The sequence below is a fragment of the Pseudorasbora parva genome, chromosome 1 (genome assembly GCF_024679245.1).
Source record: "Pseudorasbora parva isolate DD20220531a chromosome 1, ASM2467924v1, whole genome shotgun sequence".
Lineage (NCBI taxonomy): Eukaryota > Metazoa > Chordata > Actinopteri > Cypriniformes > Gobionidae > Pseudorasbora > Pseudorasbora parva.
The window spans coordinates 52,882,973-52,899,309 of NC_090172.1; the positions used below are offsets into that span (position 1 = coordinate 52,882,973).

The 16,337-nt window shown below is 38.0% G+C and overlaps 1 protein-coding gene across 2 annotated transcripts in view; it reads left to right on the forward strand.

Moving 5' to 3' along the window:
- ntrk3b (neurotrophic tyrosine kinase, receptor, type 3b) overlaps window positions 1–16,337 on the forward strand; it is a 181,479-nt gene that overhangs the window by 72,963 nt on the left and 92,179 nt on the right. For both annotated transcript variants that reach the window (XM_067445178.1, XM_067445179.1), the window contains exon 4: window positions 9,325–9,393. In XM_067445178.1, the coding sequence (XP_067301279.1) occupies window positions 9,325–9,393 (69 nt within the window). The remainder of the gene's footprint in view (window positions 1–9,324; window positions 9,394–16,337) is intronic.

Consider the following 16,337-nt stretch of genomic DNA (forward strand, 5'->3'; position numbering starts at 1 on the left):
CAAAAAGTAAAAAAAGTCTTAAAGGCACAGCAGCAAAAAAGCAAACACAAAAACACGGGTTGTAGCCATAAACAAATAACTTGAGTCTAAATTTAGTCTGATGAGCAACTGACTTTTCTTGGACTTCAAGTTAGAGATTTGTGAACACCACAAGTCTGTAGATCTACAAAGAATACATATTTTGATGATTTAATGGTCCATTCTTGCTATGTCATTGGGTCCCTGACTGCAACTAAGCATTTTGTGACTTTTTTTGTGCCAGGGCAACTAAAATTTGTTAGAAGTTGGCAATACAAAGTTGCCCAACTATCATATATGATGCACTGCTATTTCTGTTGCATATGAGAAACATCACGCGCCAAACAATCCAAAAGCAGAACGAAACCAAGTGTCTCATTTGAACCTCACACACAGATCATTTAACAGCTTGGCCCAATAGACAGCGCAAGCTCAAAGCAAGTGTGTTGTGTTTACTGATGGACTAACCTTGATGACGCGACATGCTAAGAGATCCAGTGAGAAGCGTTTAAATTCACTCAACAGCACTGATATTGTGCCATTTCAAGCCGCAAATCATCAACATTTATCATGGATTTACTGTAGTAACACCAACTGTGACAAAGGACTAGGAAGGAAACAGTCTTGGTAGGATGCACCCATCCATTTAAGTAGCACCCATACATACTTTGGGGGCAATTTGACTTATTATGGGATCAATAGTTTCAAAACAAAAAGTTAAAAAAGTACCTCAAGTTACGTCACATGCTGTGCACTCTTAGAAGAAAAGGTTCTATCTGCGCTACGTATTTGGAACCCCTAAAAAGGTTCTATAATGACAAGAAAGAACCCTTTTGGCAGTTAAAAGGGGTTCTATATAGAACATTGCAAAAAAAATGCATTTCTTATCTTAGCAAAAACTCTTAATTTTGAGTTCTTTTTTCCCAAAATAAGACAATTACTTTTGCTTGTCTAGTAAATACTTATTTTAAGAATTTTTAGATGTTTGGACTAGAAAAAAGACAAAAATACTGAGTAAGAAAAGCATTTTTTGCAGTGAACCTTTTAGGGGTTCCCACTACGTAGCTCCGATAGAACCTTTTAAGGTTCTATAAAGAACCTTTTCTTCTAAGAGTGTGGTATTGCAAGATGGTGGTGCTTTTGTTCTAAAAGCTATAACATTGTTATTTCTTTAAAATGGTTACAAATTATTGAGTAGACTTCTGCACAACCCACCGGAACATACAACATGTATGGTGGGCCTTTATTTTGACGAAGCTGAGAACGCCCGATCCTGAACACACAGCTTTCATGTTCTATTTGGTTTATAATCTGTTTAACAGTCCTGTCTAATACGTTATTAGATAGAACTGTTATACAAAGAAAGTAGACAGTGTATGAAAAATTATTAGCGTTAGATATGCAATGTTGCTAGCTTAGCAGAAATACAAAATCATGTTTGCTCTGTCCCTTTAAAGTTGCATTGGATTTTCTCTTTTACGTAAAGAGTTGAGAGATACATCTATCACTGTTTTCATGTTCATAGAATTCATTTTTGGAGTAAATATATAAACTAATCTGTGTGTGTAGATGTTATTGTTTTTTCCAAATGGGTTCAATACGGGTGCTGGGGTTTCGTGTGCGTTTGGGCAATCAGCACACTCTTACATCACTGGTAGTTTCTATTGTGCTGTTCTGTAGTAGGAGCTAAATTAGTTCCACCAAAATAGAGTTCCTAGAACTTAAATCTCTCCTAGTTCCTGAGGTGCGAACACGCCAAAATCTGGGTACTTCCTTCAATAGTTATAGGAACTATGAAAAGGTTCCTCCGATGCGAAAGCCCCTTATAGATAACAAAGGCAAACTGGAACTAAATACAGGAAATGAAAGCCAGAAACAGCAAGAAAACAGAATACAAAGAGTCATTGAACACAAAAAATACAAAGTAGAATCAAGGGCTGTGGAGAGTTAGCCTGGTCTTACCAGACTCTCGTACATTTGATTTGTACATAGAGTCTGGCCACTCTCCATTGACAAGCGTTTACTTCTGCGAAGGTTGAAGTTGAAGGTTCTCTGTTGAAGTTTAAAACTATTGGATCTCCCCAGAGCCACTCTGGATTTGCCATAACCAATCGCTAACGTTTGGTCATGATGTATGTCATGAGCCCTGTTTACGTGTTTTTTTAATTTTTAATTTTAATTTGTTTGAGCGGTGATGAAATATATTGCTTTTGTAAACACTTGCCAGCATTTTAAAGAAATACAAGTCTAGAAATGCATCCAAATAACAGCAAAGCACAACCGTATGGTGCTCTGCAGTGGTCAAAAATGATTATTAAACAGTGAATTTTCAAGTGATATATTCTGGAAAACTCAGAGATGTGGATTCGGACAGCTATTGCATCACCACACAACACGACACGACACAACCTTGGTGTTTGTCAAAAACAGTAGGTAGCTCGGCCGGGGATTTTTACGCGGTTGGTGGGAAACGGACGGCAATAAAATAACTGACTGGTCCCTGTAAAATTATGACAGTACCTTCTGACCCCATGAGAAACAGTTAGCGTCTGAATAGGGTTTCAGCCAACTCCTTCACCACTAACGGAGCGAGCTGGAAAATCAAACTTTTCCCAAATTCACCCTGTTGGGGAGGAGGGCCACAACACCATGGCCACCAACAAACCTCAGCAAAGATTGTTCTTGCTCCGGCTTTAACGTCTGGATATTCGGCAGCGGTGCCACAACGGAATGAATGGTTTCGTTCGCAACTTTCTCTGCCGCAACTACTGAACTATAACTCAAACTAGCGCATGACATCAACGTCATCATTTCTTAGACACTCCCTCTGTTTGCTGATTGGACCGGTAAAAATTTGTTCAGAGAAAACTTAAGAATACACCGCAGTCCCAGACGTAGTACTGAAGGAAGGCAGATACGTAGGAGGGCAGAGCCAGGCTAGTGGAGAGTCCCAACGTATAGGTCCAGATTTACTAAACAGGGTAAGTTAGTGTAATTCATAACGCAATTCATTGCATATGCAATAAGTTCAGATGAAAGAAATAATTGTGTCCATGCCTTTTCAGCTCTATTTTTTAATGTATGTCTTTAGTCAATCCTGACAGTAGTTTTTAATGCCTGTTGTGGAATATGACCCTTACATATTTCCAGATATTTTTTTTATTACTGTATTTAATGAATATATTTAAACCTGCATCCCAACCCATAGCTCATCTGTAGAGTTTGATGGCACCTGTGCCACTGCTATACTATTCTAACACCACAGATATACTAGGATACGGAAAAAACATTCTAATACAAAAAAATTACCTTTAAGTAACACCTACAAGGATGTGCAATTACATAGATTGACTTATGCAACACATTTTAATAAGACTCCATCAAAAGCTCTTGAGGCAGGAACCGAATGGTTGAATTACTATGAGTCTGGAAAAACTGACTAATACTCAAAGGCTTCATAAAGAGTGTATGAGTGTGTTTTTGAGTGTGTGTTGTGGGTGGTGACACTTTAAAGTGCACAGCAGCAACAAAACCCCTCCCCCCGCATCAGGCAGCATCAGAGAGCTTGTTGCTATGGTGACAGGCTTTGGCAGCCAGCAAGGCTTGTTATAAAACTCATAAGAGTTTCAGTGACCCTAAGAATACGCCAGTCGTCTAGTCCAAATAGCTTATTAGAAATTAGCTTATACATGCATCCATCACTCCAGCCTTCGAACAGCTGTGTGTATCTCTAAAGAGCAGATCTTTGAGGAGAAAAAACGCGGTTGCCAAATGTGGTTGCTAGGATTTTGCATACTGATTCAAGTCACAAGAGGCCACCCACATGATATATATCGTTGTCTCTTTCAATGTAAGTCTAAGGGAATTCTTCCAGCTTATGCAAGCTCTACAATTTCAGGGATCTATAGCACAGTGTCACATGATCCTTCAGAAATCCTTCTACCGCATGTCCTAAACAGTTGCAATGCAATACGTTTCCAGCAACAAGAAATTTGTCTGTGCACACCAGACGCGACTTGACTATTGCGGCATTCCAATTTGTATTCAATCCATCCTAAATAGTATTCGAAATTAGAATTAGTGCGTCCAAAATGGTCGGATGTTAAAATGATTATTCCAAGTTCTTTTTTTTTTGGTTGGAATCCGAGGTCCACGGCTAAAATCGCTCACAAGTCATTGCGAGCTGGACTAAGACTTGATGAGAACTACAAACACGAATAAAAAGTGTTCAAAAAACTACAATCATGGTGGATCTGAGGTTTAGATGAAAGAGTTAAGTGATTTTCAGTATTTAACCTAATAAAAATATATTTATTCAATGTTATCCACATTTTACTTCATCTTCAAGAACATTGTGGACTTTTGTAATATGTTTGTAACTTTTAAATGAATCATTATGCAAATTGAGGCGAGTTCATGAGGAGTTCTCTGCATGAAGGACCCACGGCTGCAGATCAATGTGTTACTATATTTCTCCTTGAAGCAGTAGAAAATTCAATTAAATTGAATGTGGAGGATTTTTACTGTGACAAGATGATGACTAAGCGACAGAGCTATCCGTTAAAGACAATTATGATAAAGTAGTATGTCCCAAAGCTTACCTACTTTTCTGCTATACAGAATAAAAGGTATTTTTTTCATTTATAAAAGGCTTTTTCTCCCCAAAAAAATATGGAAGTATATTTTTATGGCGAATTGGGACAGATTATGAGATGACAAAAATCACAGCCAATCAGAAGAGTGTGTGGGAGGAGTCTCTGTGCAAGCACACGGCATTCACATTGAGTTAGATAAGTACATAATCAAATTCATAAGTTTTACAGACTTTTTAACATTATAAAACAATACATACCGAGTGACTGAAAAAATCATAGGATGCACTTGTTTGTTTATTTGTTTTTTGCTATAAAGGCAAAAAATAAATGTTGAAACTCGTATCAAATTCTTTAAACATTAAATAAAACATAGAATCAGTAGCATTGTCATATGCTTTTTATGTTGTTGTTCCTGCCGCAACATCACAGAAATATAAACTGCTCTAGTACCGGTAAGTTTTGTGAAAACCATGTTTTTTTTTTTGTTTTTTTTGATGAATAGAAAGTTAAAGTTAAAAAGAACATTCATTTGAAACATTAATTTCACACACACACACACACACACACACACACACACACACACACACACACACACACACACACACACACACACACACACACACACACACACACACACACACACACACACATATACATATACATATACATTTTTGTAACAATATAAAAGTCTCGACTGTCACTTTCGATCATTTCAATGTATCCTTGTTGAATTAAAAAGTATTTATTTAAAAGGAAACCTTATTGGCCACACACTTTTGAACTATAGTGTACATATTATTGCTGCTTATTTTAAATGAAAGTATGACCTTTGAATCATTGAGCCAGATGCATTAAACATTATCTTTTTTCACTGAGTTTACCAATAACAAAGTATACGTTTTCTATACAGAGGGAAAGATAAGGGCTATTAGTTCCTTCTGAGTGCTTCCTTCAATGTATTATTTGATATATTTGAATCAGGCTGAAACAGATCTAGCCAAAGGTTTCAGTACATGGACCATTAATAACCATATTTTGCACAGAATCTAAAAAGTATGCAGTAATAAAAATTATTATATTACCAATTTTGGCTAAATATTGATGCTTAATAGGATTTAAGTTGAATTACAGATGTTCAAATACCAGTTCTGTGACATCTGTTCCATTTTTTTCCTCCATATCATGGATGTCCATCTTTCTTTATAACCACTAGATTTATTTTAATGCCCCCTACCGCATATCATGCCTTCAGCTTTGTTGGTTAAAAGCCATTTACAAGTCCCAGACCACCTCTTTGTATTGAATTTGTTGGCTTTTAAAACCTGCAGTCTTTCATTGCGTCTACTGAATTTGTAGACGGCGAACTGCTCAAGTTCTCTTTATTGATTTGGCTGAGCGGCCCCTGCAGCTGCTCCTTTTCTCTCAGCTCCTCTTGGCAGTGATGGAGGCTCTCTCTGATTTCCTGTTGCATAAAGTCCTTCTCTCTCATGTTAACTCTTTCGTTAATGTTGTGTTTGACAGAACGCGTTCACTGAAATAGCACAATTAGTTGTGTAACACTTTCAATAAGTATTACGGCTTGCAGGCTTCTTATATTTGATTGTCTAAATATTTTTAGTATGTACTGGACATTATTTGTAAGTATTTGACAGTATCAGTCATTATTCTGACAGTATTTGTCGGACAGTAAAAAAATAATGTTTTTGCTGCTTGTTCAATTTACTTAATTAAAATGAACGCAACACAATTGCTAAATATTATTGTAATAAACGTTTTTTTTTTAATTAATGTTATCCATTTATTTATGGAAACCGTGATGATTTTTTTTCAGTATTCTTCAAAGAATAGAAAGTTAGCATTTATTTAAAATATAAATATTTTGTAATATTATAAATGTTGTATTACAAACAACTTCCAACCAACTCTTCTGGGAAGGCTTTCCACAAGGTTTAGGAGTGTGTTTATTGGAATTTTTGACCATTCTTCTAGAAACGCATTTGTGAGGTCAGACACTGATGTTGGACGAGGCCTGGCTCTCAGTCTCCGATCTAATTCATCCCAAAGGTGTTCTATCAGGTTGAGTTCAGGACTCTGTGCAGGCCAGTCATGTTCCTCCACACCAAATCCATGTCTTTATGGACATTGGAACAGGAAGGGCCATCCCCAAACTGTTCCCACAAAGTTGGAAGCATGAAATTCTCAAAAATGTCTTGGTATGCTGAAGCATTAAGAGTTCCTTTCATTGGAACTAAGAGGCCGAGCCCAACCCCTGAAAAACAATTCCATAACATAATCCACCCTCCACCAAACTTTACACTTGGCCCAATGCAGTCAGGCATTCTCCTGGCAACCGCCAAACTCAGACTCGTCCATCGAATTGCCAGACAGAGAAGAATGATTAGCCAATCCAGATAGGACATCTCCATTATTCTAGTGTCCAGTGGTGGTGTGCTTTACCCCACTGCATCTGACACTTTGCATTGTACTTGGTGATGTAAGGCTTGGGTGCGGCTCGGCCATGGAAACCCATTCCATGAAGCTCTCTAGGCATTGTTCTTGAGCTAATCTGAAGGCCGCACGAAGTTTGGAGGTCTGTAACTATTGACTCTACAGAAAGTTGAAGTCTTCTGCACAGTGGCACCTCAACATGTGCTGACCCTGCACTGTGTTTTTATGTGGCCTATCACTTTGTGGCTGAGTTACTGTTGTTCCCAATTGCTTCCCCTTTGTTATAATACCACGAAGAGTTGACTCTAGAATATTTAGTGGTGAGGAAATTTCACGAATGGACAGGTGGCAACCTATCATGGTACCACGCTTTAATTCACTGAGCTCCTGAGAGCGACCCATTCTTTCACAAATGTTTGTAGAAGCATTTCCATGCCTAGGTGCTTGATTTTATACACCTGTGGCCATTGAAGTGATTGGAACACCTGAATACAATGATTTGGAGGGGTGTCCCAATACTTTTTGCAATATAGTTTATCTATAATATTAATGTATATATAATTTGCTGGTGTTGACACTAATATAGTTATCTTTATAGAAATTTTTTAATTAAGTGCTATTTTATGTTTGACATTTTAAAGACATTCTGTTATTTTATGTAATTCTTCTGGTTACCATTGTGCCGAAGAGTATCTGTGGTTAGGTAGCATGTATGTTTCATCACTTGAGCAATTGCTATGCTAATAATAATACTTCTTAATACTATTATTACTTGTTGTATTTGAATGCAAACATGAGTTATAGAAACCATATATAAATCATGCATAATTGAAACACTAATTAAACACTAATAAGTTCAAACCTGTTCAAACGTATCTCTAGAATTTATAAATATATTTTCTCTAATCACTTGCCTCAGAAAAAAGGTACAGTGCTGTCACTGGGGCGGTACCCGGAAGTACAAAAGTAAAAAGGTACATCTTTGTACCTTACTAACCCCTGGTACATATTAGTACCTTAAAAGGTACATATCAGTACTTCAAGAGTGTGTATTAGTACCTTAAAGGTACATATTAGTACTTTTCCAGTTTTGTACCTTAGAGCTGTGCTTCCCAAACCTGTCCTGGGGACCCCCCGCCAGTGCACATGTTGCATGTCTCCCTTATCTAACACACCTGATTCAAAAGCTCATTAGAAGAGACTGCAAGACTTGAATTAGGTGTGTCTAATGAGGGAGACATACAAAATGTGCAGTGGAGAGGGGTCTCCAGGACAGGTTTGGGAACCACTGCCTTAGGGTACTAACCCAATGACAGAAATTTACCTTTTTTTCTGACAGTGTACATTTTAGTAAAATCAAAAGGCTATTCTATTCTATTCTATTCTATTCTATTCTATTCTATTCTATTCTATTCTATTCTATTCTATTCTATTCTATTCTATTCTATTCTATTCTATTCTATTCTATTCTATTCTATTCTATTCTATTCTATTCTATTCTGGTCTGTTCTGTTCTGTTCTGTTCTGTTCTGTTCTGTCTCTGTTCTGTCTCTGTTCTGTTCTGTTCTGTTCTGTTCTGTTCTGTTCTGTTCTGTTCTGTTCTGTCTCTGTTCTGTTCTGTTCTGTTCTGTTCTGTTCTGTTCTGTTCTATTCTATTCTATTCTATTCTATTCTATTCTATTCTATTCTATTCTATTCTATTCTATTCTATTCTATTCACAACATGATTATGCAAAGTCCCTTCCAAAAACTGTTCGGTTTTCTAGAGGCGTTTATGAATGTCAATTTGTCATACTTGAATGTTAATCTATTTATCTTTTACAGTCAATATGAAATCAAATTGACATGCTTTAGTCTTAATGTATTGGTTCAAAAGACCATGTTCTTAAATATTGAGGGGGTTCTTCATAATGCTTTATTAACAGGGGCGTAGCACCAAATTTTGGGCCCTGGTTACAAACCATCTTGCTGGGCCCCCATACCATGTATGTGTATGTATAGAAAACGGACTTCCCTGCCTTGGGCCCTGGTTACTCAGTACCCTTTATCCCCCCAGTCCCACTCCCCTGTTTATTAATGACAAATTTGCTTCACCTTTCTTTCTTGTCATGAATCTCTCTCTCTCTGTGAATACAGTTCCACTCAGAAAAGTCACATTTTGGGAGTAAAATGGGTTTCAAACCTTATTTCTTGTTGATTTATATTGCTTGTGGTAAATCATAAATCACTATACCACATTTTTTTGTTGCTCTTTTTTTCACAGAAACCTGTCCAGGAACCCTCTGACGACACTTTCATGGCAGCTTTTTCAGCACCTTCAGCTGGTCGAACTGTAAGTTCATCATGCATTGGTTAACAGTATTTCACAAAAATTCGATTTTGCCAAATGACACTATAAACACATCAAACAATGATTCCTCAATCTGTAATAAAACTCAAATCTCTCTCTGCATAGATTTTCTGTGATAAGCAACACTCGCCTGCCAAATTGGACTCTGAAATCCAGACTTGATGCTCAGATTCATTGCTGTGTTCATTAGAAATGTTTTCAGCCTGGTACTGTCAACTAATTTGTTTGTGCACCCCCTGCTCTCCCCCCCTCGAATAGCAAAACAGTGATGAAGCAGAAACACTTTTTACATGTCTGCGAACAGTCGAGTTGCTTGTGCTGGTTAATTAAGACATGGCATTGAAATGTATTGGTCTTGTCTGCTGGGAGCCTGACCTCATTTTCTTGTTTGTCATGAATATTTGAGAACTCTACGTGTACATAAAGTGATGAGTTTGTTTATTGATTGTGAGCGACGACATGGTGCTGTTGTGTTGTGTTTAAAATGACAAAACAATTCAATTATTTTTCATTTGACATGTCCCATCCTCGTTCTTTGTTGTGGCTGAACACAACTTGCAGAGCCACTGACATATGTTCTGCTTAATTTTTTATTATGCACATTTTTGGCCTTTCATTTCAGAATGGGTTAGGGGATTTCGACTGTGTGCTGTCTTTTCCTCTCCTGGCTGATGTGGATATTGTGAATGATTATATAAACAACACATTGGACATTTGTCCAAATCTGTCCTCTAGAAAATTATTAATTAATCAACTGTTGAGGGGAATTAGGCATACTTGGGTGCTTTAGAGATAATTTCAGCACAATTCAGTACTAAAATAGGTGTTCAATTGCATCTAAACATGCCATTATGAGATGATATTAACGATATTAATGATATTATATATAAAATATTAACGTTGGCTCTTACTGTTTCTGTTTCTGTTAGTTCTTTGATTTTAGGCAAATTACAGGAATAGCCTAAGGAAGCTTGTTTTCACCATGAAATAAATAAAAAAAGTAAAAGTAATTGCACATTTTTATTTCACAATTCAGGTATTATAAGAAAATCAGAATTGCAATATAAAAAGTATGACATACCGTTTTATTTTATTATTCCACGTTTGACAAAAAAACAAACAATTGTGAATTCTGAGGGGGAAAAACATTGTAAACTCAAAGGAAAAATCAAGGTTGCCAGATGTAAATGATTTTTAATAAAAAATTTAATTTATAATAATATTTTTTAATTCCATGGGAGAAACAATCTTGCACAATAGCCTGTAATGGAAAATATTTATAGAGTGAATGTAAATATCTGTAGTTATTTCAGTACGTCTTTTGTTAATATTTTAAGTGTAATCTCTAGTAAATTATGTTAAGAACTTAGAATTCATAAATTACATTGTTGTAGTGTACATAATATATTTACTGCCACAATAAATTGTCAAGCATCTCCAAAACAATGACCGTACACTGACAGCCAAAATTAAACAGGACATATGCAAATGTTGCTTTTAAGTTTGCAATGTTAAAGGGATAGTTGCAAGTCAAAAATTTCAGACATTTAAAGGGATAAATCACCACAAAATGATAACCTTCATGTTGTTTCAATGGGCTCCAATGTTGTTCAGACCCCAACATTCTTCAAAATATCTTCTTTTGTGTTCCGCAGCAGAAAGTCTACAGGTTTGCAAAGACATGAGGGTGAGTAAACGATGACAGAATTTTCATTTTTAGGTTACTATCCCTTTAAAAGTCTGAACGTTATCTGAGAGTGACATTCACGACTGGCATGACGTGTCATCAAAATGATTGATCGTATGGCTAAACTACATTTAAGATGAAAATGAAAGACTACATTGCAATATCCAATAATCCAATAAAGTCGTTGTCTTCAAGGACACGTAGTACACAAACATTTGCAGACTTACTTCATTAGCATAACTTCTGAGAGTCTCCTTTATCAGAAAAAGAACTTCCTTTTTACAAAGGAAGTGACATCAAGTTGGACTGGCTTACTGGTTATAAGGCTACAGATTTTTTAGCCTTTAGTTTTGACAGTATGACTGTTAGGATGAAATTAAAGTTCCTTTGATTTAAATATGAAAGAAAATATTACTTTCCCCCTATGGAGGACTAAATATTGGGTGTTTTTTCTCTCACAAAAGCCCTCCTTTCAGCAAAACATCCATTACTGGCAATTAGATTAAAAAAGCATATAAAATACACTGATCCGGCATAGCATTATGATCTAATATTCTGTTGGTCCCCCTTTAACTGCCAAAACAGCCCTGATTCATCGAGGCATGGACTCCACTAGACCCCTGAAGTTGTGCTGTGGCATCTGGCACTAAGATGTTAACAGTAGATCCTTTAAGTCCTGTAAGTTGCGAGGTAGGGCCTCCATGGATCGGACTTGTTTGTTCAGCACATCCCATAGATGCTTAATTGGATTGAGATCTGGGGAATTTGGAGGACAAGTCAACACCTCAAGTTTGTTAATATGCCATCTAAACCATTCCTGAAACATTTTTGCTTTGTGGCAGGCGCATTATCCTGCTGAAAGAGGCCACAGCCATCAGGGAATAGAATACTGTTTCCATGAAAGGGTGTACAACAATGCTTAGGTAGGTGGTACGTGTCAAAGTAACATCCACATAAATGGCAGGACCCAAGCTTTCCCAGCAGAACATTGCCCAAAGCATCACACTGCCTCCGCCGGCTTGCCTTTTTCCCATAGGGCATCCTGGTGCCATGTGTTCCCCAGGTAAGAAACGCACACGCACCCGGCCATTCACGTGATGTTAAAGAAAACGTGATTCACCAGACCAGGCCACCTTCCTCCATTGCTCTGTGGTTTAGTTCTGATGCTCACTGTTGATGCTTTCAGCGGCTGACAAGCTGCCCATGCAACAAACTGTGATGCACTGTGTTTTCTGTCACCTTTCTATAAGAACCAACTGATAGAGGTTAGAATGTCTGGCCATCACATTTTGGCCCTTGTCAAACTCGCTCAAATCCTTATGCTTGCCTTATTATGCGAGTTTACACAGTGTGAGATATAAAGTATGTAACACACACACACACACACACACACACACACACACACACACACACACACACACACACACACACACACACACACACACACACACACACACACACACACACACACACACACACACACACACACACACACACACACACACACAACAAACACAGAATTGTTGACATTTTTGCAGATTTATTAAAAAAGAAAACTGAAATATCACATGGTCCTAAGTATTCAGATCCTTTGCTGTGACAATAATATATTTTAAGGGGTGATTCCGTGTTTTTTTTCTAGGCTTGGTTGTGTTTATGGGGTGCAGTATTACATGTCTTAATACTTTTTTTACACTTTTTTTTTTTAAAAGCCCGTATTTTTCTTATATTTTACCTTTATTCCACACCACTGTCTCCACTGTTCTTTGAACGGCTTGTTTGCTTCCTGCTACTATGAAGCCCATTCTTCTAAAAAACGCAATGGTCTTAGATTGGTTAGATGGCCAAATGTAGTTTCATGTATTTTTATTGGCTGAAGTGCTAAGCACAGGTTGTCCGGAAATGCCATGCCCCTTACCATTACGGGCAGAAGTCACATCTGTGGTGTAAATAATGGTGTCAATATTGCCATACCAATTTATGAAGCAGAAGCAGACGGAGGCCATCAAGTACATCCCGCCCCGGTGGCCAGCGGCCGCTCCCGCTCCGCCGCCGGTTGCAGCACCTCCACCTGCCCGTCGCCGAGGACGTCCACCTGCAGCCTCCTCCGCTCCCGCCCCAGCCCAGCAGCAACCAACATCTTGCCGTGGGCGTGGAGCTGGCCATGGGAAAGACAACCAGCCTGCTCAGGCCGCTGTCAAGCCAGGTGGCAAGCGCCTTTCGTAAGAGACCCTGAGACGGGCTGCCCAGAGATGGAGGAGATGGCGGAAGCACCACTCTTTCCCCTGGAGGAGCGCCGGGGGAGAATCCTTTGTTCTTTTGTTTTCTGTTCCCAAATCATTTCGGTACCCCAATTGTCAAAGAAATGACGCTCAGATGCCTCGTCATCCTCAGACACCTCTCTGTTTTCCAGCAGGGGGTGTCAACTGTCGGGACTGCGCATGCCCCCGTTCTACCTTTTTTTTAGCCGCCAAAGTCTTATTTGTTCGGTGAGTGATGTAGAATAGAATAACTGCTGCACTTGTCAGGGCGCATATGCGAGAGAGAGAGCATGTGTCCTGGCCTTGCGCACATTCACCATCTAACAACACGAGCACTGTCTTGCTTTCAAATCTATTTGTTTATATAGTTAATGTGCACTGTGAAGTAACATACAAACAACAGCTGTATTTAATACATTAACTAATGTAATGTTAACTAATCAAACCATATTGTAAAGTGTTACAAACAAATCATTTACTCGGAACAGTAAATTAAATTTACTGTTCTTGAAATAAGAATATAAGTGTGCTTGGTATATTTGTACAACTACAATATTTTCAGGTTATTTATATGACAATGTGTAGAAAAATTACCTAAAACAATAATTTAGCCTAGTTTAGACTGGAGTGAGGTAAAAAACAGAAAAAAGCGCAAAGCAAGTTGTTGTTAGCTAGCTGTAAAAAAAAATGTTCAATTGTATATGGTAGAAAATTAGACTGTATAGTCAAAATAAACTTTTAGGTAATGAAATATGATGTTCAAACTACGGACTACTTTCTTTAATAACTACAAAAAGTAACAATACTTGCACTGTTACTTTCAGTACTTGAGTTATAATTTTTTTAATAAACTACTTGCAATACTTAAGTACAAAAATGTTGAATACTTTTGTACTTCTACTTAAGTGTGGTGCTTAAAGAGCACTTCAACTTCTACTCAAGTCACTTTTTTTGATAGAGCACTTGTACTTATACTCAAGTCTAAGTCTCTAGTACTTTATACATCTCTGTTTAAAAGAGATGTACTTATAGGTTTAGGGCCATAAACAGCAGCTTCTGCCTTTAATGTGGGAACTGCTTCATCTTTTAGTATGAGCAAATCCAGTATTGAACTCGTGAAGATTCTTGAAGCTGTATTCCGTGAAATGTGCAGCACAGATGGCTAAATTTGCATTGTAATCAGCAGGAACTGAATTAAACACAAATTGTAACCATTGCTCCCGAAGTCCAGCGTCCCAAGGAAGGCCAAACACAGAAGTCTTGCACTTGGGGTGAAAATAACTTAGTTTCGATGGCATGTCTGCAACACAGACTACTGCAACAGCTTTCTCTTCCATAATGACTGCAACGTGGCCTTTCCCACTTTGTTGTGTGTTTGCATGGGCAGTGTTTATGTTAATAGCAAGGGTTTATGATGTCACCAATCCAGAAAAGAAGCTTGTTGTAGTCCAAACCGGCCGCTTTTGTAGGCAATAAACTGCCATAACTTTAAAAGACAATATCTCCGTTTGCATTGAAATTTCAGCGCTGTTACTTTACAGATACTGTTTATGCTTTAACATTACACAGTAACTAAAGTTAAAAAAAGTGAAATTGCCTGCAACCACCCCTTTAACTCAGGTGCTGTGGTTCTTCTGATCATCCATGAGATGGTTCTATTCCTTCATTTGAGTCCAGCTATATTTGATTAAACTGATTGGACTTGATTAGGAAAGACACACACCTGTCTATATAAGACTTTACAGCTCACAGTGCATGTCAGAGCAAATAAGAATCATGAGGTCAAAGGAACTGCCTGAAGAGCTCAGAGACAGAATTGTGGCAAGGCACAGATCTGGCCAAGGTTACAAAAAAATTCTGCTGCACTCAAGGTTCCTAAGAGCACAGTGACCTCCATAATCCTTAAATGGAAGACGTTTGGGACGACCACAACCCTTCCTACAGCTGGCCGTCCAGCCAAACTGAGCTATCGGAGAAGAGCCTTGGTGAGAGATGTAATGAAGAACCCAAAGATCACTGTGGCTGAGCTCCAGAGATGCAGTCGGAGATGGAAGAAAGTTGTAGAAAGTCAACCATCACTGCAGCCCTCCAACAGTCGGGGCTTTATGGCAGAGTGGCCCGACAAAAGCCAGTGCAAGACTCATGAAAGTTGTTAAAAAAACCACCTGCAGGACTCCAAGATGGTGAGAAATAAGATTCTCTGGTCTGATGAGACCAAGATATAACTTTTTGCCTTAATTCTAAGCGGTATGGGTGGAGAAAAATATCACCTGTCCAATACAGTCCCAACAGTGAAGTATGGTGGTGGCAGCATCATGCTGTGGGGGTGTTTTTCAGCTGCAGGAACAGGACTACTGGCTGCAATCGAGAGAAAGATGAATGCGGCCAAGTACAGGGATATACTGGACGAACACTTTCTCTAGAGTGCTCAAGACCTCAAACTGGGCTAAAGGTTCACTTCCAACAAGACACTGAACCTAAGCACACAGCTAAAATAACGAAGGAGTTGCTTCACAACAACTCTTTGACTGTTCTTGAATGGCCCAGCCAGAGCCATGAAAAATTTAAGGGGGTCTGAATATATATATATATACATAAAGGATTATAAATGGTAAAGTCGCAATAATGAGTTTATACCCTGCAATTGTGAGATATAAAGTGTTTATACTCTTACTAGGATACATAATTTATTTATAGACAATTCAAAAATTGTTTTAAATTAAATGGATATTGCATCTCTGAAATGGAAGAAAAGGCAAAGACAAGAAAAACTGAATAAATTGGATTTATTTCCACTGAATATACTTTGTTACCAAACAAATTTGAACTTCACTGAACAAATTGCATGTATTATGGAGATTAATGGTGTAGATTGGTATCAGTTATGTTGCTGTGGTGCTGTAATAATGGTGTAATCTTCAAAGCTAGATGGGATTCACAGGCATTATTGATTTTCAGACCTAGTGAATCCATCCTTA